The sequence below is a fragment of the Exophiala mesophila genome (genome assembly GCF_000836275.1).
Source record: "Exophiala mesophila strain CBS 40295 unplaced genomic scaffold supercont1.6, whole genome shotgun sequence".
Lineage (NCBI taxonomy): Eukaryota > Fungi > Ascomycota > Eurotiomycetes > Chaetothyriales > Herpotrichiellaceae > Exophiala > Exophiala mesophila.
This window is the reverse complement of record NW_015622509.1, coordinates 1064964-1089578: the sequence shown is the minus strand read 5'-3', so window position 1 is coordinate 1089578 and position 24615 is coordinate 1064964. Positions and strand designations below refer to the sequence as shown.

At 50.0% G+C, this 24615-nt stretch overlaps 6 protein-coding genes across 6 annotated transcripts; 4 read left to right on the top strand and 2 right to left on the bottom strand.

The window, feature by feature from the left end:
• Positions 1–3686: 3686 nt before the first annotated feature.
• On the top strand, positions 3687–5300 carry PV10_08312 (uncharacterized protein; the record flags this gene model as incomplete). Its single annotated transcript, XM_016373311.1, has 9 exons — positions 3687–3722; positions 3792–3849; positions 3916–4206; positions 4260–4315; positions 4439–4751; positions 4806–4869; positions 4933–5069; positions 5123–5207; positions 5270–5300. The coding sequence occupies 9 exons, from the start codon at positions 3687–3689 to the stop codon at positions 5298–5300; spliced, it is 1071 nt and encodes a 356-aa protein (XP_016220222.1).
• A 2164-nt stretch (positions 5301–7464) lies between these two features.
• On the top strand, positions 7465–10102 carry PV10_08311 (uncharacterized protein; the record flags this gene model as incomplete). The annotated part of the gene is made up of 7 exons (XM_016373310.1): positions 7465–7676; positions 7746–8663; positions 8717–8783; positions 8844–9009; positions 9065–9248; positions 9322–9474; positions 9559–10102. The coding sequence occupies 7 exons, from the start codon at positions 7465–7467 to the stop codon at positions 10100–10102; spliced, it is 2244 nt and encodes a 747-aa protein (XP_016220221.1).
• A 503-nt stretch (positions 10103–10605) lies between these two features.
• On the bottom strand, positions 10606–14220 carry PV10_08310 (uncharacterized protein). The gene has a single exon (XM_016373309.1). The coding sequence runs from the start codon at positions 14056–14058 to the stop codon at positions 11692–11694; it is 2367 nt and encodes a 788-aa protein (XP_016220220.1). The 5' UTR covers positions 14059–14220; the 3' UTR covers positions 10606–11691.
• A 141-nt stretch (positions 14221–14361) lies between these two features.
• On the top strand, positions 14362–15911 carry PV10_08309 (uncharacterized protein). The gene is made up of 3 exons (XM_016373308.1): positions 14362–14798; positions 14852–14891; positions 15108–15911. The coding sequence occupies exons 1-3, from the start codon at positions 14759–14761 to the stop codon at positions 15712–15714; spliced, it is 687 nt and encodes a 228-aa protein (XP_016220219.1). The 5' UTR covers positions 14362–14758; the 3' UTR covers positions 15715–15911.
• Positions 15912–16160: 249 nt separating this feature from the next.
• PV10_08308 (uncharacterized protein) lies at positions 16161–18411 on the top strand. Its single transcript, XM_016373307.1, has 2 exons — positions 16161–17560; positions 17659–18411. Exons 1-2 carry the CDS (start codon positions 17077–17079, stop codon positions 18258–18260), a joined length of 1086 nt encoding a protein of 361 aa, XP_016220218.1. The 5' UTR covers positions 16161–17076; the 3' UTR covers positions 18261–18411.
• PV10_08307 (uncharacterized protein) lies at positions 18301–23796 on the bottom strand. Its single transcript, XM_016373306.1, has 4 exons — positions 23529–23796; positions 23183–23455; positions 18807–22993; positions 18301–18751 (listed from the first exon to the last, which is right to left on the bottom strand). Exons 3-4 carry the CDS (start codon positions 22847–22849, stop codon positions 18712–18714), a joined length of 4083 nt encoding a protein of 1360 aa, XP_016220217.1. The 5' UTR covers positions 22850–22993; positions 23183–23455; positions 23529–23796; the 3' UTR covers positions 18301–18711.
• Between the last annotated feature and the right edge of the window lie 819 nt (positions 23797–24615).

Genomic DNA, 24615 nt, shown 5'->3' with positions numbered 1-24615 from the left:
TTGATTGACCAAGTCCCCTGGACCGATTCAATAGTATGTCCCATTAGATCTTGCTTGCTTGCGTGATATTCTCCAAACCAGTGACGTAGTCTCACGAAGTCTGCTATGGTGCAACTGCTTTACAGACTGGCTCACGAGAAGGCAAGAAGACGGCCAGAAGAAACCCCCTCGTAGTATTCACGCAAGAAACAAACCTCGTTCGATCAACCTCCACTTGTCAGGCGCAATACTAGGTAGCAATTTGTCGTCTCACCTCGAACAGCAGCATCGAAAGCTATCACAAGGCTACATCGTTTCCTCCACAGCCCCGATTGTGGCCCGATACTCGCAACACAAATTGGCCGGGAACCAAGCCAGGAATAATGTTCGCCGAGCACGGTTCCGATCGTCAAAGGATGGGGGGGTCTTCGCAGCATACAGAAGTCCACATGGTAAAAAGGTAGGGAGGAACCTACTGATGCTCCACATTTGTTCTCGACACCCGCACGTTCCTTCATCAGATTGTTTTCAATGCCACATGATCCACTGTTGAGCAATTGATGACAAGTCTACAAACTGATAGCAACATCCGGCTACCGGAATCTGGAACAAGAAGGCCTCCAGCCATTCCTCTTAGCCTAAGCAATTTCGGCGAATATTGTGCATTGCCTTGGCAGAGCATTCATACTCTACAAGTCTGTAAACGTCCGCTACTGGCGGAGGACGGAACCTGGTCGGGGAATCTTCTCTTTCTCCATCTTACGCCCCCGTGTTACCCCAGGCTTTCCCCAGGATTTACGCTATCCAGGTGCCCGTCCCGTCAAATCAGATATACTTAAATCCAGCACTCTTTGGTCTACCACGACTTCTTATTGACCTATATTGACGGTATAGTATTTGCTGTCTTATTCATCATATCTCAAATCTGACATCATGGCTGACGAGAAGTTCGAAGTTGAGAATGTGGAAGTCCAGCCCAACGTCACGGTCACCGAGCAATTCTTCCAGTGTAAGGTGCTACAGATACTCTCGTTGCCATCCTAATGTTTCCTGACTAACGTTTACCATGACTATCAGCTGAGCCTGCCTGGGCAAAATACATACCCGGTGGCTATTCACGGTCAAGATGCTTGAAACTCTCCGGTATGCCCATGGTGGTATGCATTCTGACCCTCGCCGGGACATGTATTCTCTTCTTCGGCTATGACGCTGCTGTGATGAGTCTGGTCAATATCAATCAAGACTATCTGGAGCACATGGACTCTGCTGGAGGGACCTCAAGTGATGCTGCACGAATCGGTGGGATTGTGAGCTTCTGGTTTCTCGGCTTCCTCGTCGGTAGGACAACCTCTAACATTCAACACTCACCGGAGTGAAATCAGTCAAACACAAGGATGAAATGTACTGACAATTGTCACTGCATAGGTGCTATCATGGCTGGTAGCTACGCCGACAAGATTGGGCGACTCAAATCCATTCAACTCGGATGCGTTTGGGGAATTTTTGGCGCCTGTCTGCTGGCCTCCGCTAAGAATTTCTCCTGGATGGTCTGTGGACGCATCATCAGCGGAATAGGGTGCGGCCACCTCAATACCATCGCACCAATCTGGACGTCAGAGCTCGCAGACTACAACTTGCGAGGCGCGTACGTATCTGTGCAGTTTACTATGTGTGTCGCGGGCGCAACGATGTAAGCCCGGAAATCTCTTTTTCTGACTCTACGATTATACTTATATTGATCAGGACATACTGGATGGAATATGCCGCCCTTAAAACCCGGTCTCTTCAATTTGCCTGGCGGTTCCCACAGGGTTTCCAAATGGTATTTTTACTCTTCATCATTGTTATCGCCAATTTCCTTCCTGAGACGCCCCGCTATTTGGCCAAATTAGGCCGATTGGAAGAGGCTCGAGAGATCCTTGGTCGTTGCCGCCTTCGGCCTTCCGAACAGGCGATTGAGCAAGAGTTGGCTGAGATCCAGGATGCCATCCGGGTCGAGGCAACATCCTCAGCTCATGGATTCATTTCAATGATATGGAAAAAGGATGCTCTGCATACCCGTCGCCGCGTCGCTCTCGCCATGGGAATTCAAGCGATGGAGAAGCTCTGTGGCCCTGATGCCATCGCAGCCTACGGACCTATCATCTTCGGTCTCAGTGGATGTAAGTACTTTATCCCACGTCGTTCGATACTGGTATATATGACCAAGTGACTGATCTGATTGTTACTACCTGCTTTTAGTTACTGGCAATTTGCCGGCCATGCTGGCTGGTTTTAACTTCATCTCCTATACTTGTAGCGTGCCAGTCGGCATGTACTTCGTGGAGAGAGCCGGACGAAGGAAGCTCATGTTGATTGGTTTGTTGGTCATGGGCACCTCTCTGCTCATTGCAGGCCCTCTGGCCAGAGAGGCCATCAATACGCCAGAAACCGAGTTGACCAAGAAAAGGGCATATGGTGCCGCGGTGGTGGCCTTTGTCTTTCTGTACACTTGTGGCTTCGGCAGTACATGGATTACTTGCTGGTAAGTCCTCTACTCTCTTCGCTCCAGGACTACGGCTCTGCGCCCTGGCCCCCTCCCTTCGACTTACAGTACGTCGATTTTGCTGACATATTTAATCAATAGCTGGGTCTACCCTACGGAGGTGTTTCCACTGGCCACACGAGCTAAGGGTGTCTCGTTGTCCATGGTGTCATTTGCCGTCTTCGGCGCCGTCATAAATGAGGTAATCCCCTATGTCATCAGCGCCGTGGGATGGTGGGTCTTTATTATGTTCGCCGTCATCAACTTCATCCAAATCATCCCGGTGTGGCTGTTCTACGTCGAAACGGCGCATCGTCACCTCGAGGATCTGGACATTCTCTTTGCAAGCGACAGTCCCTTGGCCTATAAGATGGAACGTGAATTCAACGAAAAGAAGCGTGCCCTTGGTTTCCATACAGATGCACCGGAGCTTGTGCACACCGCTTGAGATGCTGTTGCCAGCCAGTAGTACGACCTCACTTCTCGGCAAGACACCCGAATTCAAGGGACTAAGGTCTTCTATAATGACTGGGCATCAGTGAACTATGGTATTGGGACATAGGACAGGGGTGCAAATCGAACACTCAATCTATAGTACTGGTGCCATTGCCAGGCGTGGAAAGGCAGCAGACGCATCCAAAGGCATGGCCACTATCTCAGAATCTGAGACCCGCGGCATGTATGTACTTTCTGGAAGCTGAATTATAATAACAATGATTTGCCCTGAAAGTAAAAAATTGCTGATTGTGCCCTCGAGGACGCGTGATGTCGGCTCAAGAAGCGTTCACCTACTGCTCACTGTCGAATGCAAAATGACGTCTAGAGGCTCGGTCCAGCACAGAGGCATCCGAGTCTGTTGTCTTTGATGTCTAAGAAAGGGCTAGGGTTGGTCCAATTCGGCGAAAAAGGAGAAAAGTAGTTGTAATACACTTGCATGAGAATTACGAACCTACTGAGGGAGTCATGATTGTTCATGGAACAAGCTTAGTTGCTTCGGCGCTCCAATCGATTTGACTGATACCTTCCTGGACTTTTCTATCCACGATTGTCGTGGTGTTTTAGATCCATCCTAGTGGTAAGTCAGTCGTATTCTTCTTGCCTATGAATGCTTTTTACCGCTGCCTTGATATCACAGAGTTCTGATCAGGTAGAGTGCCAGGTGCTGCGACAGGACGACCAAGACATGGAGATCCCAACGGAGGGATGGGCAGGTGTTGTAGTATGTGGAATTGAGACATTCTTTTAGGTGTACAACCAGAGGAACTTACAATGACTGTGTGTGTGACAGAAAAATGAAGGTCCCGATTTCTTTGTTTCCGTGGAGAAGGTTCCAATTCCCAGCATCGGTCGGTATAATTACTGAGTACACACTATTTTTGCTGTCTTCAATGACTGATAGCGATATTTGCCAGGGCCTTTCGAAGTTCTCATCAAGCTCAATGTCACAGGCCTATGTCTTACCGATGTACACTTCATGATGAACGACTGGGAATTCCCAAAAATGTCCGAGATGGGTGTGTCATGTGCCGGACACGAAGGTGCTGGAATCATTATGAAGATCGGCGAGAGTGTGAAGAACTTCAAAGTCGGACAACGTGCAGCATATGGACCTATCCACAGTACATGCGGTCTCTGCGACTCTTGCAAATCGGGGAAAGAGACCTACTGTCAGCAAGCAGTCTTTACAGGTGGGACTGTGGACGGTATGTGGACATGGTCCCCAAATCGGGAGAAGCAGCACATTGATGCCGGATAGGTACTTACAAGCAATACTGTGCCGTTCCGGAGAGCTTCGTTCATGTGAGTTGGGAAGTGCGCTTTTGGGTATTTGACTAGACAGATACTAACAGACTCGCCATGACCACAGCCGATCCCCGAGGTACCTTGTCAACCTGACTTATGGCGACTTCCGGGTTACTAAGTATCGACACATAGGGAGTTTCAGATAACGTGGCCGGGCCTGCGATGTGCTCTGCAGCCACGATGTGTTCTTCGCTCAAAGAGTCGGAGCTCAAAGCTGGTGACTGGGCTATTTTCCCAGGAGGAGGTGGTGGTACAGGAATTCAAGGTGTACAACTGGCATGTGCCATGGGTATAAGACCTGTGGTAGTGGATACAGGAGAAGATCGCCAAACGCTGGCATTCAGTCTTGGTGCTGAGGAGTTTGTTGACTTTCGGAAGGAGCTAGACCCGGTCAAGAGGGTCTTGGAAATCACAGACGGAGGTGCTCATGGGGTGTTTGTCACTGGTATGTATTGGGAGAGAATCTGCAACTCATTCACCATGCAATTGACTTTGGCAGCCGTACAATCCTATCCAGTCTCGCTTGATTATCTTGGATCACGTCGCGGCGGCGTGGTCATGTGGTACGTAAGACGTTGCACAACTCTCACCTCTCGAGAAAAACCGAAGCATATTGACTGGGACAGTGTTGGGCTCCCCCCGAAGGGCAGATACCACATCGACGCAGCCCCCACCCGGCTTTGTTTGAGAAATCAGTCCATCAAGGGGACGTTATCGGGCGGTCACGTTGCTATAGCTGAGACATTCGAGTTTGCGAGACGAGGTGAGGCAAGAAAGAGGCACGGGCGAAACAATTGTGCTGATTCTTAGTCACAGGAAAGCTCCAACTTGAGCCGACTGTGGTTGGGAGGAGCAAGTTCAATGAAGCGGTTCAAAAGCTAAAGAATGGACAAGTAGTAGGGTAAGTACCGTGATCCGACATGCGCAGAAGTGTGTTATCGCCACTGGTGTTGATGTGTATAGGCGAATGGTTGTAGACTTCAACCTGTCCTGAACGAAGATCATCTCATCCGCAATTGAGGGATTGATGTAGGGTCGGGTCCTCAGGAAAACAATTGTCGTAGTTATGTTTGAAGCATAGTAACAGATACAAGGAGGGGAGCCCATGAAGCTACCTCAGTCTTGCTGCAGCCATAAACCCTCTGCGCTCCCTTTGGGCAAGTGTAGTTGGTTCATGGACTGGAAGTGACTCTTTTCCCTGCCTATCTCCTATCTCTCCAATCTTGCCACGCAATTTCGCCGGATGCTCTTCCACGGATTAGAATTTCTAAGCTATTTCTCAATTGCGGATGCAAGGCAAGTCAAATCTAGGTACTTGAAGCCCTTCTATCCTTCATCGTTCAGCGCGACGCTCTTAGTCCCCATCCTCCTAATCCTTTTCTTTTAAACGTCAAGCTATGGACCTCCGCACAATATGTTCCAGCTACGCACTCTGCATCAGCGAGCAGAAATTTGAACAGCTGCCCAATTACGTTCACAATGACGTTCTTTACGACTCGAAGCCACCAATGACCGCCAACGAATTTGGCCAAATGCTTGAAGGTCTGACCTGTGACTGGGTCGATTTCCGTCTCGACGTGGAGATGTTGGTTGTGGAGCCTGCCGGCACCTTGTCGGATCTAAATGGCATGGTTTCTGCAAGATTCAGGTTGAGCTATGAGAGCTCAGGTGAAGTATCGGCAGAGGGCCGTGTGGTCTTCTACGAGCACGTATTCTTCTCCTTCAAGGAGGGCAAGATCGCCCAGATATGGCCAATGATTGCATGGCCGGGAAAATGAGGCTGACGTTCGGATGGCTCCGTGATTATAACTTTATACGATATATTGACCTTTGATGGCTTGAATAGTGAGAGACTACAGGGCGGACTGCTCTATCTCATTGGTACGGACTTTAGTGACAGTACCACTCTGCTTCCTGTATTGATCTTCAGCTTCTGGCTCCAAGATTTCTTAGGGAACTAATGCTCCATTGCTGAATTAAGGCTGACATGGTCACAGCAGTAAATCTCGTGACTCGTGACAATGATGGGAAATCGTAAGACATTCGCCGAAATGGGTGATGTCGACAGATTTCGCCGAAATCGTCGGGCATTGTCCAATGGGCAAATATACCAGTCATCAAACATGTTGAACTTGGTGATCAATCAGGATTTGCCCCAACCTTACCTTCATTCTTGTTCTGTCCGACAGTTACCAAGGTCTGGACGCCCTGCACGTCCTTGGTTTGCGCGGCAGCTTTTCCCTGGCTCGAGGAAGCCAACTACAACTGCATTCGGCGGATGGATGCGAAGTTGTTACAAGAGTCTATCGGATTGGAATGAATGACTGATTGTGCAATCTCTTATAGATGCTCAAGACCAGGCAATCCTACAAAAATCAAAGCATTCCAATATGTCTAAGGTATTTAAATGTCTAAGGTATTTAAAAAGAGCCATCGATCCTTTCAGCTGCAGATAAATCTAAGACAGGACGAATGACCTCGACTGGAATTCTGTGATCAACTCCAACCACGACAAGAAAGACTTGGTGACAGCTGAATTGTCTCCTCTCAATTAGCTAGAATGACAACAACAGTTGACCTCATCATGAACCGTTGCCATTTGCCATAGCAATTGCGAGGTGATCAGTGCAGTAAAATGCCATGCCCAAAGTCTCGAGCATGCCTAACGAAAAGCATGATGCCCACCAAGCCTGAAATTGCGGGGGTTGGTCCAAGAATCGCGTCCCCATATCTGCACTCTGTAAGTAGATCTAACTTACTACGAATAAATTCGGGACAACGCCCGTGACGGGGCAGCCTAAACCGCCTCTAGCAGGGGGCCGAGGGGGCCGAGGGGCCCTCGGGCCAAGCTCTGTCCCCCAAGCACGCCAGAGCCCTGGAGTAACCTCGACCCCAGATATTAATAAGGCCGTCGCCACCTTAGGCCTGGAGTTGGCCTTTGCTCTTGTATTTGATGACGGTTGCGGTGTTGGGCCCTCGGGCCTGCTACTTCAGTTCCTCTATCAGACCTATCCTCTTATTTAGTTACAATAGACACCTATTGCCAGGGTTTCATCAGTGGCTTGATCGAATTTCCTGCACGTCTTAACTAATCGTCCTACAGTTCAGAGAATTTAGTGAACACCTGGACGTTAAATCAAGACCTCATTGCCGCAATAATGGAGCAGAGCTCACAAAGCTCAAGTCGTACGTACCGTCGACAAAAGCGCAAGTTGGCATGCAGGTATTGTAATACTCGCCACATACGATGCAAGACCCCCGAGGGCGCCGACCCGTATGACAAGGCCGCTGGCCGCACCCGCCAGCGTCGATGTCAAGCTTGCTTAGATGCCAACGAGGAGTGCGAGCTCGAAAAGCCCACAAATACAAAGTAGGAATATTTCTTGCCCAACCGCCGTCGTCAAACAATGCGCAAGTGCTAAAGAGCTTGGTATTTCAGTAGTTCTTCCAGATCACTCAAAGCACGTCAGGCAGAGACGCGCAAAACAATCCTACAACAGTCTTCCTCTTCCGCGATTCCGGAACTGTTGCCCACACGACCAACAGATCAGCAAACCGACACCAGTCCGCAGAACAATGCTGCCAGGCTGCCAACGTTAGCATTGGACTCTGCTTATGCGCCCTCCACCAGCAGGAACTCGGCTCAGGAAGGCTCGGAGATGCTTCTGGTCCGGCTAACGGATATACGAGACAACGATGAAGTTGAACCTCGTACCAAATTGACTAATAAGGTCGTTTATTTCGGGGACGAGTCCGTTTGGTTCTATAGCCTTCGAAATGCTCGGAACGGCAAGTCCAGGTATTCTACAAGTCCTCAGTCGATCACCGCACAATCGGTGGACAGTAACATCCACTATAAAGTGCCTCAGACACTAGATGATCAGCCTCGAGATGTGCCACAGGACGATCTCGACCTCAAGCAAGAAGAAATTCATTTACTCCAGCAAAAAGGGGCATTTTCTCTGCCACCTCCGGACATCCAGCGTGAACTTCTTGACGCGTACTTTTCATGGCTTCATCCTCTTCAGCCGATCATAGACAAACAACAATTTCTTTGCGCTTTTGAATCAGGTCAGGCACCCATGATTCTCCTCCAAGCACTGTTGTTTGCCGGCACAACCTGCTGTGACGAGATTGTTATCTTGAAATATTGGCCAAGTCGCCGATCTGCTCAAGCTGATCAATACAAGCGGACCAGGGCTCTCTATGACGCCGACCAGGAACAGAATCGTGTCACCATTGTTCAAGTCCTTTTCTTGATGTGTTTCTGGTGGGGCAGTCCCACGGATGACAAAGACTTCAGTCACTGGCTGGCGGCATCTATCCATCTGGCGCAAGTGATGGGCATGCATCGATCGTATGAGCACATCCACACACAGTATGATGAATTCGAAACTAAATGTTCAACAGAACAAAACACTCTCAATTATCCATCAAAGATCGAAAACTCTGGAAACGGATCTGGTGGACCTTATATGTAGGCACAAGCCAAGCGCCGCAACTTCGTGCATGACACCTAATCTGTTGACTTACCTAGGTTCGGGATCATTTCGATGCTGCATCCGTTGGCCGTCCTATGATGATCAACGACGACGATTGTGATATTGAACCGTTGCGCGAGACTGATTTCGAATACGGAGAAGACGATAAGCCACCAGTCGGTGCTGGTCACTGCATTGAAATGACGAAATTAGCCACTCTGAGTATGCGTTTCAACTCTCCTGCTAAGAGCGAATTTCAGCTGATCTCAATATTTAGTCGGTCGAGCAGTTCGAGCCGTGCGCTCCGGGCAAAAGAACAAAGACCTGGCCGACTCTTGGAAAACGATTGACAACGATCTTTCAGGGTGGGAAAAGCAGCTACCGGAGCAGTTCAGATATCACGAGGAAGAGCACAGTCCACAATTGAAGTTGTTTGCATCCATGCTCACATTGGGCCTGCAGTATGTGGGAGTCCGAATCTGCCACATGATATGAAAATCGCCTCGGTTATCACTAACGAATGTACTATACCAGTTTTTGCAGGATCGTGCTGCACCGCAAAATCTTCTTGGACTCGAAACCCAAAGCCGATTCAATCTCGATGGCCCCAGCATCTGCGAACGCTGTGACGCGAGTCGTCGAGGAGCTAGTCACCGAAGGTCTACTGCCGCGTGCACAAGTACATTTGTATGTTAAAGACGCCACGCCTTGGGCACAGTGCTTGTGTATACTGTATCTCTTTACACCCGCTGACTTTTTTGATCGTTCTAGAATCGCAGTGATTTTCGCGTCTTTTACAATCCACGTTATTTCCATGGAACAGAGTCTGGGCGCACGAAGGCGAGTGCTACAACACAAAGCCGAGATCTGTCTCTTGGGACTGGGCGAATTTCGTGACTATTGGCCTTTTGTGGATTGGATGTACCGTCTGTTCAGTAATCTGTTGCACAGGCTGGGGCTTGAAGACGGCTCATCTCAGGCAGCATTCGATAACAAGGAGCTGTCAGGCCCCAACCAACTTCGCCCGGAAAATACTATGATTCTGCAAGATGACATAACGGATAGCACCCCAGACGTTACGCATGATAATCAGACGACCATATCTCTACCAATCTTCGACCAGCAAAATGCAAACTCGACCGCCGATGTACAGACAGAACCTTTTGGCGCACGGCAGCAGTTCATGTCCGCCATGTTTACGTCGGATAACTTGTCGGAGAACTTTTTGGACCCTTTTATGCCTCTTGATAATCTCGAATGGTATGATTCGAATACGGCTGGTCTAGCCTACCTGGGCGGAAACACCATGCAATGATAGACCGGCGGTCCACCATCGTCATCATCGGCGGAACAGACATGAGCTGGACTACCTCCTATCAGAAGAGAGAAACAAAGGGGGCAGCTCCATTGTTTTGATTCTCACAATGCTGATTCCAGGTAGCTATCTACAACAGAAGATAGACGAGAGCGAGAGCTGTAGAAACAACAACCCCAGCTGGGCAGCTCTTGTGATCCCAGCAGCTTCTTCCTTCCTGCATGACCCCTTAGTAGCCAGTTGCCTAAACATTAGACCATGTGCATAGATGGACTACTCGAAGGACTCCCCTCCCTTTTCACTCGGGTTAGAGCTACCACTACATAGGTAGACAACGAAAAGAGAAGAACAAGAATAGTTAGATACATCTATCTTGTTCTCCGTACCCGTACAGCAAAAAGACGGCTGGAAATAGAAGAAAAGCTGATTGATCGGTCTTCGGTCTTGAAGCTGAACGATGAGGATGTTTCTACAGATTGGAATTGAGATTGTTCGATCATTCATTCATTTGTTGTACAAGCAACAGGAGATTCCCATATCTATTTGGTACAAAAGTGGTGGGTATCTTTTTTCATCTTGTGCTTTTGTGAGCCATTAATCAATCAACTTGATGAGATCAATGTCAAAAATAGTTCAGAACATGCCAATTAACACCAATCAATGCATACCATGTTGAGTTGAATGTTGCTTAACGCATATTGTACAATCCAGTGTAGAGATTCGATGATGCCAATGCAGTGGCGGAGTTCATTGTAGGGTCAATGACAATGTTTACGACCAGACTGTAACTGTAACTCTCAGAGTGGAGAGCACATCGTCACACCCAAGATCAACGGTCCAAACCCTTCGGTCGCCCCGTCTCAAAGACTACTGGGATGCCATCGGGCAACATCTCTTGGATGGATCCACGGAGCCCTAAGGGCCCAAGCTACCCCATCGGCTAACTCATCGTACGATGAGTAACAATGACCGCATGGTCTTCGAGCAAGCGGGCCCAAGATGCAAAAATTTTCTTCCGGTTCCGAAGGACGTGTACTAAAGTGTGGGCCATGGTGGAAATGCCTAACAAAATCACCACTCACGAGGACTTCGTATTTTTTGAGGCTAATGGGCAAATCCACCTGTGCTGGCCCATCCACCCAAGCTCTGAAGGTCAAGAACAAGGTTTCGCTTGCCTCATTCGGCTACGCATGTACTCCGTATGCAAGAAGGATCGCCGATGTCGTTGTGGATGGGTTCTCATGATTAGAGTTTGTCGGAAGCTAGTGGTGGGCCTGAACGGCGAACAGCGTAAATGTGGAGACATGAAATTCTCGCCTGATGTTGCTTTTTCGCTCACTCCGAAGCCCAAAGCTTGTCCTTCCACGAGGCACGTTGCAACGCCACGAACGCCATCGCCCGGCTCACCCGCAGGACAGACACCAAGAGGACCGTGCGTTGGCGTGGATTCCATGTGTGTCACGATGGATGGTTGCGGATTTCATATTTCCGCTAGCATGTCGAGCATTGGAAGGCTGCGTGTGTGTGTCTGTGAGAGAGGAGAATGATGGATGTGTGATGATACAGCATGGTCAAAACTTCTTGACATGTCATGCAGATGCTGCATTACTGACCTTGAGGTCCAGCGTGTCAGATGCCGGATCTAGGATCACTTCTGCAGACTCTCCTCCCTTCAGTTCTCCTCGAATGATCCTGTCGGCCAGTTTGCGACCAATCTCATGTTGAATCAGCCGATTGAGTGGTCGGGCTCCGTATCTTGGATCGTAACCCTTTTCACACAGCCAGTCCTTGACTTCGTTTGAAACCAGCAGCTTCATTCTCCGGTCGTCCAGACGACCCTGAAGTTCCTTTATGCGGATGTCAACAATGTCCCTCAGGGCAGTCTTGGAAAGCTTGTTGAAGATGATGAACTCGTCGATACGATTCAAGAATTCAGGGGGGTAGCTCGCTTGCACTACTTCCATCACGCCTCGTTTTTGCTCTGGGGTGACATTTTCAGCGTTGGCGCCGCTGCCCATGAGAATCTCCGCCCCGAGATTGCTGGTGAGGACGATCATGGTGTTTCGGAAATCGACCTTGTGCCCTTGGCTATCAGTCAAAAATCCCTCGTCCAAGACTTGCAGCAGTAAACTCGAAATGTCGCGATGTGCCTTTTCGAATTCGTCAAAGAGAATGACAGCATACGGCTTTCTCCGGACAGCTTCGGTCAATTGTCCAGCGTCTTCGTAACCGATGTACCCGGCTGTTGCACCAATGAGCCTGGAAACGGTGTGCTTCTCCTGAAATTCAGACATGTCGAATCGCACGACTGCCGACTCGGAGCTGAAGAGGAAATTGGCAATCTGTTTGCATAACTCGGTCTTGCCAACACCAGTGGGACCCAAGAACATAAAACTGCCTAGAGGGCGATTTTCGCCGTTGAGGCCTGCACGTTGCATTCGGACGGCGTTGGCAACGGCAGTGAGAGCTTCATCTTGGCCGCGGACGTGCTCCCGTAGTTTGTCTTCCATCTTGACCAATTTTTCCACCTCGCCAGCCATAAGCTTGGTGACGGGAATACCGGTGGTTCGGCTGACGACATTGGCAATGTCGTCGGCTGTGACCGAATCGTGAATCAAGGTCTCTCCTTTTTCGGTGGTGGTCTGGACTTCCTCGCCTTCTTGGGGTAGTTGAGACTCGAGCTTGGGAATGACAGCATATTGGAGTTCTCCAGCACGACCAAAGTTGCCCTGTCGTCTTGCTTCGTCGAGCTCGTAACGAGCCTTCTCAAGGTCTTCCTTGATCTTTTTGATGTTTTCTATTTCGGCCTTCTCTCGATCCCAGATCTCGGTCAAACGAGCCACCTCTTTATTCTTCTCAGCCAGGGTTTCCTCCAGCTTCTGTCGCCGTTCTTTGGATGCGATATCAGTTTCCTTGCGGAGAGACTCGAGTTCAATTTGAATCGTCATGATTTCTCGATCGAGGCGTTGGATAGAATCTGGTTTTGACTCTTGCTGTAGACGAAGTGCCGACGCAGCCTCGTCTACTAGGTCAATGGCTTTATCTGGTAGAAAGCGGTCCGTAATATATCGGTTGCTGTAGGTGGCAGCGGCGACGAGCGCGCCGTCGGTGATCCGAACACCATGATGAACTTCATAACGATCCTTGATACCTCGCAAGATCGAGATGGAGTCTTGGACAGACGGCTCGCCAACCTGGATGGGTTGAAATCTTCGAGCCAATGCAACATCCTTTTCAATCTGACGGTACTCGTTCAAGGTTGTCGCACCACAGCACTGCAGCTCGCCTCTCGACAATGCAGGTTTCAGCAGGTTGCTAGCATCGATCGAACCCTCGGCCTTTCCGAGCCCTAGTAAAGTATGAAGTTCATCGACGAACAAAATGACTCCTCCTTGAGCTTCTTCGACTTCTTTTAGCACCTTTTTCAGTCGTTCTTCGAAGTCGCCTCGAAATTTGGCTCCTGCTATGAGCTGCCCAAGGTCTAGTGATATCACTCTCTTGTTCTTGATACTTTCGGGCACATCTCCCCGGACTATTCTCTGGGCCAGACCTTCCAAGATGGCAGTCTTTCCAGTTCCGGCAGCGCCAATGAGGACAGGATTATTTTTTGTTCTGCGAGACAGAATCTGGATAGTTCGATGTATTTCTCCATCTCTTCCAATGACAGGATCGAGTTTTCCATCTCGAGCGCGTTGGGTCAAGTCAACTCCGTATTCCTCGAGAGCAGACTTCTCCGGCTCTCCGCCGAGGTTCATCCGGTGAGTGCCACCAGGCGGATGGGGCCGGCCGTTTGCGTATGTGCGGACAGCATAGATTGCAGGTGTGAAGGATCGGGGTATGACTGAGGATCTTTGCAGAGGGATAAGTGACGGGCGAGCTGAACGCCAAAGTAGAGGAGAGCTAAAGTTTTTGGAGTTAATGGCTCGCCGCACCAACATTGACTTTGTGGAATTCATTGTGAGGGGTTTGCAGCGCCGAGCGCTCTCAGCATATGTTATCGGTAATCTAGTGCAGTTTCAAGCATACTCACAAACCAACAGGTTGGGGACAGTGGTGGTAGAAATACGACAATTGTAGGAAGAAATGCGAGTGAATTCTGGAAGGCTCTGGATTCAAAGTTACAAGGATGATGGGGTGATGCTGGAAACGATGATCTCACTATCCTGTTATGTACTAGTCTGCCAAGAACAAAAAGCCCCATGCATTATCACAAGGCTGGCATTGAGCCTCGTGGTGCGGATGGTATTCCTTGTTGAATGGCGTGGGAGAATGATTCGAAGAGCATGCCAGATGAGGAAAACATATATTCTAGGAGATGTACTGAAAAGCAATCCGCATAAACCAGCTGGACCTTTGTGGTGAAATTGATACACTGGAGCTCGAGGCAACGGTGGAGAGACAACGAGTGCTGGTAGTTGAGCTTTGCAGGTAGGGATTTTGTGCTCCGCTGGACCATCCCACCACCTTTCAACACTACTCACCCCTCTGCTCCGCTGGTATATGTGGCATCAAAGTTCTTGGCGAGAAGTTGGATCTTTTTTCGATTTTGGATTCGGGTCTGAACATTTTGACTGCGCCTCTTGTACCCGATTCAACACCACTCTCAATCATTCTCCGACCTAAAACTATACTCAATTGAACTTGCACACTATCACAATGGGTTTCACTGATCTGGTTTCCGATGGTGGCCTTCAGCGTATGTGTTGCAGACTACTTGTCCTCGATCCACAGTCCACTAACGAGTCATAGTCCTGAACAGCTGGCTCACCACCCGATCTTATATCTCTGGGTAAGTTACCGTCACTGTCCTATTATCCCCTTGTTGTTCCTTGATCGCTTTCCTCTGATGAAAATATTTTGGTCCGTGTTGATGATGCGGCTTAAGACACCGCTACATGACTACTTCCAATCGCATGAATTTGCATTTCTGAGTTGTTTGAGCGCATTGACTCATACTTGCACATTTATTGTACTCGTTTGGGCATAACTGACAAGGCCCCAATAGCTACACTCCCTCTCAAGCCGATGTTGTTACATTCAAGGCTATCAAGGAGACCCCCGCAGTCGAGAAATACCCTCATGCCTACCGCTGGTATAACCATGTCAAGTCCTACGAGGCTGACTTTTCCACTCTTCCCGGCGACCCGTCCAAGCCATTCACCACCTATGGCCCTGAAGCCGTCGCTGTGACACAAAACCCCAAGGATGCCCCCGAAGCTGATGATGACGACGAGGTCGATCTATTCGGCTCGGAGGAAGAGGAAGAAGACCCAGAGGTTGTTGCTGAGCGTGAGAAGAGATTGGCAGACTACAAGAAGAAGAAGGAAGGCAAGGCGAAGCCAGCAGCCAAGTCTATTGTCACACTGGATGTCAAGCCTTGGGATGATGAGACCGATATGGACCAGCTGACTAAAAATGTGTTGGCCATCGAGATGGAGGGTCTTGTTTGGGGTGGCCACAAGTTGGTGGCAGTCGGTTTCGGTATCAAGAAGCTGCAGATCAACTTGGTGGTCGAGGACGAGAAGGTGTCTTTGGAAGATCTAGCACAGCAGATTGAGGAGGATGAGGACCACGTCCAGTCCACCGATGTGGTTGCCATGCAGAAGCTGTAGACGGCTTAAAAACCATTCGACGCAGTGCAGTGGAACATGACTGTCGTGCAGGGACCAGACCTGTTATCTGGCGTGTGGATGCAGCCTTGCATGTCAGGCTGGCTGGTGTCCATGTGTTGGTAGAGCATGTCTTGACTGCACAATGAGCAATTTCACGATAGACGAGATGAAATGATAAAAGTCGCACAGCTTGCAGATGACCTCGCTACGAAGGTTACAGTAGTTCAGTTGGGCCCTTGTACTCGCAAGTGATTGGCAAGTCACAGCATTTTGACCTCTTGGATATGTGTAGCTGTCCATTTATAGATTGTTGCTTGAGCTCCACCTCTTAGCTATTTAGGTGAATCCTACCTAAGTCCAAACTTGAGCAGTTTACAGCTACTAGGACATATCGTCACATAGTTATTAGGTACGTAGTAGTCTATACCGAGCGGTCAGCCATAACATGCCAGGCCAACGCACAGATCTAGACTATCATTATTGTTGCAAATCCCTTATCATGTCAAGGGCCATCTCCATCTGAGACATGCTTTTTGCAGTCGGACTAGTTCGTTAGATCCGGACTTGACCAGCCAACCGCCATGCCCGTACATCGATTGATTGTTAGTAATGATGTGAACATTGATGGATCATGTCATTAATAGTGTCACGATAATCCTGATACGCCCATCGAGTTTCTCGCATCACAGATATATGGACATGATTGATGTGAAAGACACAGATTAAAGAACTTTAGAGACGCTGTCTGATGGTTCCCCATTCTCCCCGTTCTCTCTACTAATAAGTCGTTTTCTAGGCGCTACTTCTGGGCATCATTATTTGTCATTTGCACCTAAAGATCGCCTGTTGGAGATTCTCTTCCAGACATCAAGGCTAAATACTCAAGCCTCAGGCACCAAATCCTACTCCCCACACACAATTCAATCCAACATTTCGCAAGCAAGGGTTCATACGTGGATAAGAGTATTTCATTGATCGAGTCCACGAGACAGACACCTTTCAAGTTCACTCTGTCTTCTCCCTTTCTTTTCAACCGATTAACCTGGGCTGGATTGGGTTATCTAGCTGGCACGAGCGCCAATCAACCTGGGCGAAACTCGATTAATAAACCAGTAATAATAACAACCTTGTCTCGACCTCGAATGACACAACAGATCTACATTACCCATCACCACTCCTAGACCCAGTCACGACCTACTACGATATAATCCAGAATAGCAAACAATTCGTTCAGATGAGAGTTCAACTATAATTCCAGCATAGTCAACGCAACACCTCACCACCAGTAAACCCACAACAACAACAACGACGACTACTTACAACCTTATCTCAGCACCCAACCAGACAAACCCCCTCGCAAAAATGCCTAGCAAAATCAACATTGACCCTCCTCTTCTCAACGCGGCCTGCCCATGGTCCACCACACTCGAGGACATCAAAGCCTTGTACGACAGTCCCTATACCGGGGCTGTGACCATCCGCACCAGTCTACTCGAGGGATTCAGCCACGATGATTCCATCCACCAATTCATTTTCTTCGAACCCGGCAAGACAATCCCACAAGGAACCCCCGTGGGAGATGTATCTGCCCGAGTGCCCACGACTACCACATCGACATCGAGTCCTGAAAACTCCAGTACTACCACCACACCAATCTCGTCCGTCAACACGCTGGGATACTCACCCTTGACTTTATCCGAGTATTTGGGCATCATCAATGAAATTGTCGGTCAGAGACATCTAGGTACCGATACTCCCACCAAGAAGCCTTTTATTCTCAGTGTCACTGGCACTCCCGACGAGATTGCCATGGCGTATGCATTGGTGGCTAATGCGGCTGAGATGGGTAAGTCATCCATTGCTTAAGCCAGTATCATTCATTAGCCCCTGTTGCTTCTATAATTCTCAACCACCGGCTAACTCACATACCCATCATCCATATAGACGAAGACCTGCGACTAAATCTTGAAATCAACCTATCATGCCCCAACATCCACGGCGCCCCACCACCAGCCTACGACCCCGTGCAACTGACACAATATCTGGAAGCCATCTCCGATTCCAAATCGACGTATCGAGGCCGAATGGCCTCCCCAGATTCAGTTCCTCGCGTCGGTATCAAGTTACCGCCATATACCTACACGACGCAATTCACAGTCCTGGCGAATTTATTGGTGGCAGCTAAATCGAGCGAACCAGGCGAGGGATGTGTGGTCGATTTCATTACCGCCACAAACACCCTGGGCGGGAACTTGTTGCTCGATAGTGATAATAAGCCCGTCCTGAATAGTGAGGCCGGTAATGGGATTGGTGGTCTGGCTGGTGCTGCCTTGCATCCTCTCGCAGTTGGCAATGTCGCGCAGCTGCGCCGTGTCCTGGAGTTGCATCCTGATACTAGGGATATTGCCATCATTGGTGTCGGTGGTGTAAGCGACAAGGCTGCTGCCGATCGCTTCAAGGCCGTGGGCGCACATGCCGTTGGTGTTGCTACCGCTCTTGGGAGGTATGGCCTCGATGTCTTTGAGAAAATCACAAAAGGCACCTAGACCTGCTCACTCACAAGTCACGCTGCCTCTCAAACCAATCGGCCGATCTCCCTGTCATACGAAGCGAGTCATGCAATACACCTCTGCTCAATCAAGGAAATAGAACTTTTGAGCCAGTACTGCGCTAAATGAGACTGGATTATAGCCCCGACTGTGCTATCTCTTTCTTTTCTCTCCCCCCTGCCCCTGTCTTCGCTTACTTGATCTGCTCCCTCCCTCCAGCTGAGTACTTGTGATGCCTTTGCCCATGCTTTGCCACTCGTACATATCTTAGGATACTCTCTACCCACCATTTGGCTCCAATCTTTCTCCATGCCAAAAGCCCGCTACTGTTAGCCACACATGAGAGTCCACTGCTTGCTGCTCAACTTGTTGCCCTGTTGACAGCATAGACATACAAGAATACCCATCACTAGCTGGGTGACACGTGTGCCAGTCATGATTCAACCCTTCACAACGCATACGGGTTCATCGATCGGATCGTCAGACAACTAGAATAAAGCGTCAGCATGTTGAACGTCAACAGCACAGGCGAAAGCAACTTACGGAGGACTCTTGCTAAGGTCCGTCTTCAAGATGACAGGGACTCGCGTCATTTCAGTCACGTCCTGGATGTATTCTCCCCCTTCTTCTCGGAGCTTGAAGTAGCTGATGTACTTCTCCTTATCCGTCAACTTGTGTTCTGGAACATCTCCAGCCGACTTTGCGATTCTCGAATCAGATTGCGTCCGGGTGGGTCCGTTCGATGTCAATCCATTGCGAGTGGGAGACGGCGGCATGCTTTGGGTGGACCGATCGGCCGGTGAAAGAGACACGCCAGCAGCCATCTCGGTGATTTCCGATGCACTGTCCTCGTCATCGTAGAGTGCATCGACATCGTCGGTTGAAATTGTGTTGCTGTCAACATTCTTTCGTTGAGCTTCATATCGCTCTTTCGCCCGATCCTTGGCTGAAGTGGTGTTGATCACGGAACCAGTATTACGTGTGCTCGCCGAGTTGCGAGGACGCTCATCCTCAGGCACAAACGCCGAAGATGGAACGCCCTTTTCCCAGTACAACTCGAGAACTCTCTCTTCTTTGCGGAATTCGGCTTTCTTCAGTGGAAGCTGATCACAATGAACCCGCTTCTCAAACCCGTACTCAGGAATGAGCACATCGAATGCAGATTCATACACACAAATGACAATGCCTTCACTAATCAGATCGCCGCCCATTTCCTTGGCTTTCTTGTCCATAAGTCGGCATGACTCAATGTGCACGCTCTGCTCCTGGGCGGCATGGGCCGAGTCCTTCTTATTGTTGCATTGCTCAGCAGTCTTGGCCAAGTTCTCGAGATCCTCAGTGAACTCGATTGCGCCGTTGGAAAGGGCAGCTTCAAGCTGACGATGAACAACAATGTCGGCGTATCGACGGGTAGGGTTGGTAAAGTGCGTATAGATCGGCAAGTTCAGAGCGTAATGTTGGCGTTGTTCCTCTGAAATTTGATCACCAATGTAATACTTGGCACGTTGCAGTGTCTTGATCAGTAAGGTCTCCATGCCCTTTCTCAGTTCGGGATCTTGGACACTGAACACGCTGTTCTGGAGGCTGCCACTGCTGGTAGTATCGACATCATAACCGGCCCTCGTCATGCGGTCTGCAAATGTCAACAGACGTCGAGGATTAGGTGGTGCCTGGCGGCGGAGGAAGGCCTTTTCAGGGAGAGCCGCAAAGATCTTTTGAGCCACAAGATAGTTGGCTTTGTGGCTGATTTCCTCGATAATCTCGTGAGCAGCAGATGTATTAAAGATGTTATGCTCCACGGGAACATTTTCGTCATCAAGCTGGTACATCAAGCGGAGGGGCGCAATGTTGGCCGAACGGTGTCCAAACCGAGCCTCTCGGAACTTATTGGCAACGGTGTTCAAAGTCTTGATGTCTTGGATGGTAGCTCCGTGCAGTTCGACGTTTGAGCCTCCTTTAATGACTGAGTCGACTTCATCATAAGCCAGCTTGCCTGTACTCTGGATGATGGTCTGGCCGATCCAAGGCTCTCCCTCGATCTTGCCGGTCTTGGTATCGACCTTGAGGATGACACTGACGGTCAAGCGCCCTTCACCTGGGACGAGAGAGCAGATGCCGGATGACAGGCGGGCAGGAAGCATGTTCACAGCGCGGGTCATGAGATAAACTCCGGTGCCTCGCTTCTTGGCCTCGCGATCGACCAAGGAGTTTGCTTTCACGAAATGAGCAATATCAGTGACGTGAACTCCAAGCTCGACGAGGCCGTTGCCGAGGTCCTTGACGTGCAAAGCATCATCAAGCTCGTTGGTACCATTGGGGTCAATGGTGAAAGTTCGTTCACCTCGGAGGTCACGACGCAGGGCCAGGGCCTCCTGGGACTCGCTTTCGAGAGCCCAGTCGTCCCAGCCCACACTTTTCATGACGGCGTCCGAAAACTCGTCGGAACCAAAGTTGTTGTCACGGAGGAGAGCATCAGTCTCGACGCGAAGATCGCCCATCTCACCCAGTTGCTCGACGAGAGTGCCGAAGGGATGGAGAGACGTAATAGGCCATCTCTTGATGCATGCCACGAAGATTCTGTTGGCATAGTCTTGGTGCTTGTCGACAAAGTCTCGCGGTGCTTGCTCAGTGGGAATGGCAATGAGAGGAACACGCTTGTCTGTCGGCTTGAACCAGACAATCTTTGGTTTGTCTTGCTGACGTGACTCTGATCTCCCATGTCCACTGCCATCGCGGGCACTTCTCTCGGCATCCTGCTTGTCTTTGGTCGCTTGACTGCTGGGTCGCAGAAGGCCCAGAGTACCGGAAAACATTTGTCCGGCTACTCGCTCGATGACAGCAACGACATGACCTGCGTACAGCGGCTTTTGCTCGTCGCTGATCTCCTCCTCTTCCATCAAGAGCAGGCTCTGGCCCTCCACTTCCACGTCGTCATTCTTCTTTTGAGTTGGACGTTGCCGCAGACTGCCCCGTCGGCGGATGCTTCCATCTGGGGCAATGGATTGCGAATCAGTGCTGCCAGTGTCACTCTTGCCTTGATTATTACCAGAGGAACGAGTATCCGTTATATCCTTGCGCTTCTTCTTTTCCTCTTTCTCACGCTTCTGGCCCCAAACCTCGTCAACGTCGAGAAGTTCGATGGCGACCAGGTCACCCTCTAGGGCACGGTTGCGATCCTTGCTTCCACAGATGAAGATGTCAGCATCGAGGTCACTGGTGGTGACATAGGCGTCGGAGCGGTTTTTCTTGTTGACACGTAGAATACCTGCCACGAGTTGGCCGTCATTCAATAATGCAGGCAAGCTGGCCTGCGGCAAGTAGGGAGTAAAGAGCGTCTTTCGCTGCTGCTGTTGCTGCTGCTGCAGACCCATGGGAGGAGCATGTTGGCTGCCCTGAAGACCGACCATTTGACCACCTTGCATGGCTTGTAACTGAGCCATCTGGAGCGCATTGAGTTGCTGGCCGGGAAACATTTGTGGGGAAAGGAATTGGCCTTGAGGCAATTGCATCAATTGTGGTTGACCAGAGTATTGGAAGCCGCTCATGGAGCTGACAGATTGGTTAATGGAACCACGACCAGCTCTGTGGCCCGGCTGAAAACCAGCTTGAGGTTGGCTGAATTGACCCATCTGCTGAGGCTGGTCATTGAGCTGTTGGTTGTTCTGCTGGCGCCAGTTACCTTCGAAATTCCGGGAGTTTTGTCTGCCATGGCCGCTCTGGCTGCCACGCCGCTGAAGGTCAGACTGGCCAGCATCATTGGTAGCATTTGGTGGAGGGAACTGGAAAGAGCCGCGACCAGCACCTCCGCCGCCTCTGGTGCCACCAGCCGCCAGACTTTGACTGCGGCTGTGACCAACACCCCTGGCGTTACCAGCACGCTGCAGACCGAGGCCTTGGTTCTGAGAGGTGACGGAAGGGGAGGCCTTGTCATCGCCAGGGGTGGCGGCGACGGGGCTTTCAGCAATTCCTCCAGCACCGGGAATTGGAAATTGGAAGCCAGTGGTGGTTCGTTTCTTCTCGGCAAGTTCAGCAGCCTTTTTGGCTTCTGGAAGGGCGAGAGAGTGTCTTCGGGCATGGCCACCTTGAGCACCACCGCCCCTTCCGCGGGAGCTTGTGTTTTCCCGATTCTGATTCAAGGATTGTTGGTTGAAGTCACCGAAACCTGCTCCGGCAGAACCAGCTGATGGAGCAGGAGGCGGTCCCATTGAGCCGCCAGGAAGTGCAGATTGGTTTCTTCTGTGTGCGGCAGGCTGGGTAGGGGGGTTGCCTTGCTGTCCCAGCTGCTGTTGAACCTGAGGAAACTGGTAGTTTGCATTGTTGGGCGGCATGCCGGCAAGGGTGGGTTGGCCCTGTATGGGCGAGTAGCCAGGCATGCCCTGGAGTGGCTGTTGAATCATACCCATGTTGACATATTGCTGATGAGTGGCAGCAATGTGTTGTTGTTGCTGTTGAAGAAGTTCGATTTGTTGCTGCAGAGCGAGTTGTTCCATCATCAAGGGAGTGAGCTCCGAAGGGCTGCGTCTATGGGCAATGTGAAATCTGCCGCCAGCCCGGCCCGGGATGCCAGCAGATCCTTGTTGAGCCATGTCGACGGCAGTCAAGTGCGTAGAGTTTTGACAATGGACAGATTACTTTTGACTTGGCTGGGTTTCCAGGAGCGGAGGAAAGGAGGGGGTGACTCTTTGGTCAAGGTTCAAAGGCTATCGAAGGAAGGTCCGAAACGCTCAAGACTAGAAAGAAGACAGGAAGATATTAGCAACTGTTGTACGAGACAAGAACGACAAGGTGGAAGAAGGGTTGATAAGATCTGATGATCTAAAGCGAAATATCCAGCCTGGGTTGGCGGAGATGGAAGGCAGAGGGGAGAGGGTTGACGTTGAGGTTCCCCCAGGAAAGAAAGGTTGAGGTTTGCAACATACCAAGGATAGTGGATTTGAGGAGGAATAGAATGAAGCAATGCTTGCAGAAAAGTGTGACGAGGAAGAGATTTAGAGAGGGTGATTGTGATGGAGGTGGACGAAAGAGGATCGTCCTCGCAGAAGGCCCGACGTTTTAGGCGCAACTGAAGTCACGAGGTGATGAATGAGCGGAGGAGAGAGAGGCTTCCGGCGTGGAGCTGGTGAAAGGAGCAGGAGCAGACGGTGAACAGGTGGTCCGGAGGTTGTCAGGCAACAAGAGTTGATGCTCAAGGGCTGTTCATGAAAGAGCAGTCAGCCAAAGAGGACATTTCGGTAGTTTGGGGGGAAGATGCAGGTGGTACTTTACATATGTGAGGGAAAGACAGGAATTGGAACCAACAGGATGGGGAGCGAGAGGTGAACTGCAACAAGACTTTGACAAGCAGCACCACAGTCAAGGGAGTGACTCTAGGTGTGAGATGCTCTGGATTGAAGCTAGTAAAGGATTGAGGATGCGAAGAGCGAAAGGGTCAGAAGGAGGAGGGGGGAATTGATGGGATGATGAGTTGATGGATGAACCAAAATGCAATGTACAAAAAGTGCGTAACTGGAGTGAACGGACGGGGGATTTTGTGGTTCCGGGAGTCTTGTAGACGTCTACGTAAGGTCATGTAAGTAGGCCGAAGGGGGGGGTCTTGGGTGAGCAGAACACAGGCATGAGTAGATGTGGATAGGCAACCTCGTAGGCATTGGCACAGGCGTGGGTATGAGGTCGGTGGGGCTCTTGATAGTGCAGGCAGCGAGGGGCGACGCTCAGTCTCTCTTATTACTGGATTCGTACTCACGAGGGGGAAAACGGGGAGGTGGCGGATGCGCTAAGAAGATATGGCACAGTGAACACTCGAGTTCGACCAACCAGTTGCCACACGAACCTCTGAGAGGGCCACAAGGCCACAAGCACAAGTCGTGGCAGATATCGACAAATCTTGAATTTTGCCCCTCGAAATCAACCATTCATCATCCAGACATGCATCATGTCTCGAGATGAAGTGAGCGAGGAGTGGCAGTCTCGTAAGTGCTTGGTAGGTTGCCTATCTAAACCGAGTTCCACCATTCATAATTCCAGAGTGAGTAGATCAGGTGTAACAAGCAAGCGAGAGAGTTCGATCTACATACGTGTATGTTCTGTACTCCTATGCGTAGATAACTACACACATCAAAATGCTTGACCTGGAGTTGATGATAACCGATCTCACTCTTTCTCGTGTCAGGATTTGTAGACAGATAGTCTCGTAGTTGCTGCCTACCTACACTGCTTACCATCCTCCCTATCTCTTTCATCATGTCCACTATTCATGGAGCCATCCATTAACAGGGTTGTATCTCTATTAAAAGCCATAACTATGTCAATCTAGATTTAAACGCCTCTCTTTATGCAATTTATGATCCAGACA

What these genes read in the sequence shown, in the direction of transcription:
- PV10_08310 (XM_016373309.1), bottom strand. Translation starts at nt 14,058, where the DNA reads ATGAATTCCACAAAGTCAATGTTGGTGCGGCGAGCCATTAACTCCAAA.
- PV10_08309 (XM_016373308.1), top strand. Translation starts at nt 14,759, where the DNA reads ATGGGTTTCACTGATCTGGTTTCCGATGGTGGCCTTCAGC. An exon ending in TTCCGATGGTGGCCTTCAGC is followed by an intron (nt 14,799 to 14,851) that starts GTATGTGTTGCA and finishes AACGAGTCATAG; the next exon opens with TCCTGAACAGCTGGCTCACC. An exon ending in ACCCGATCTTATATCTCTGG is followed by an intron (nt 14,892 to 15,107) that starts GTAAGTTACCGT and finishes AGGCCCCAATAG; the next exon opens with CTACACTCCCTCTCAAGCCG.
- PV10_08308 (XM_016373307.1), top strand. Translation starts at nt 17,077, where the DNA reads ATGCCTAGCAAAATCAACATTGACCCTCCTCTTCTCAACGCGGCCTGC. An exon ending in GGCTAATGCGGCTGAGATGG is followed by an intron (nt 17,561 to 17,658) that starts GTAAGTCATCCA and finishes TCATCCATATAG; the next exon opens with ACGAAGACCTGCGACTAAAT.
- PV10_08307 (XM_016373306.1), bottom strand. Translation starts at nt 22,849, where the DNA reads ATGGCTCAACAAGGATCTGCTGGCATCCCGGGCCGGGCTGGCGGCAGA. An exon ending in GACCTTAGCAAGAGTCCTCC is followed by an intron (nt 18,752 to 18,806) that starts GTAAGTTGCTTT and finishes GCTTTATTCTAG; the next exon opens with TTGTCTGACGATCCGATCGA.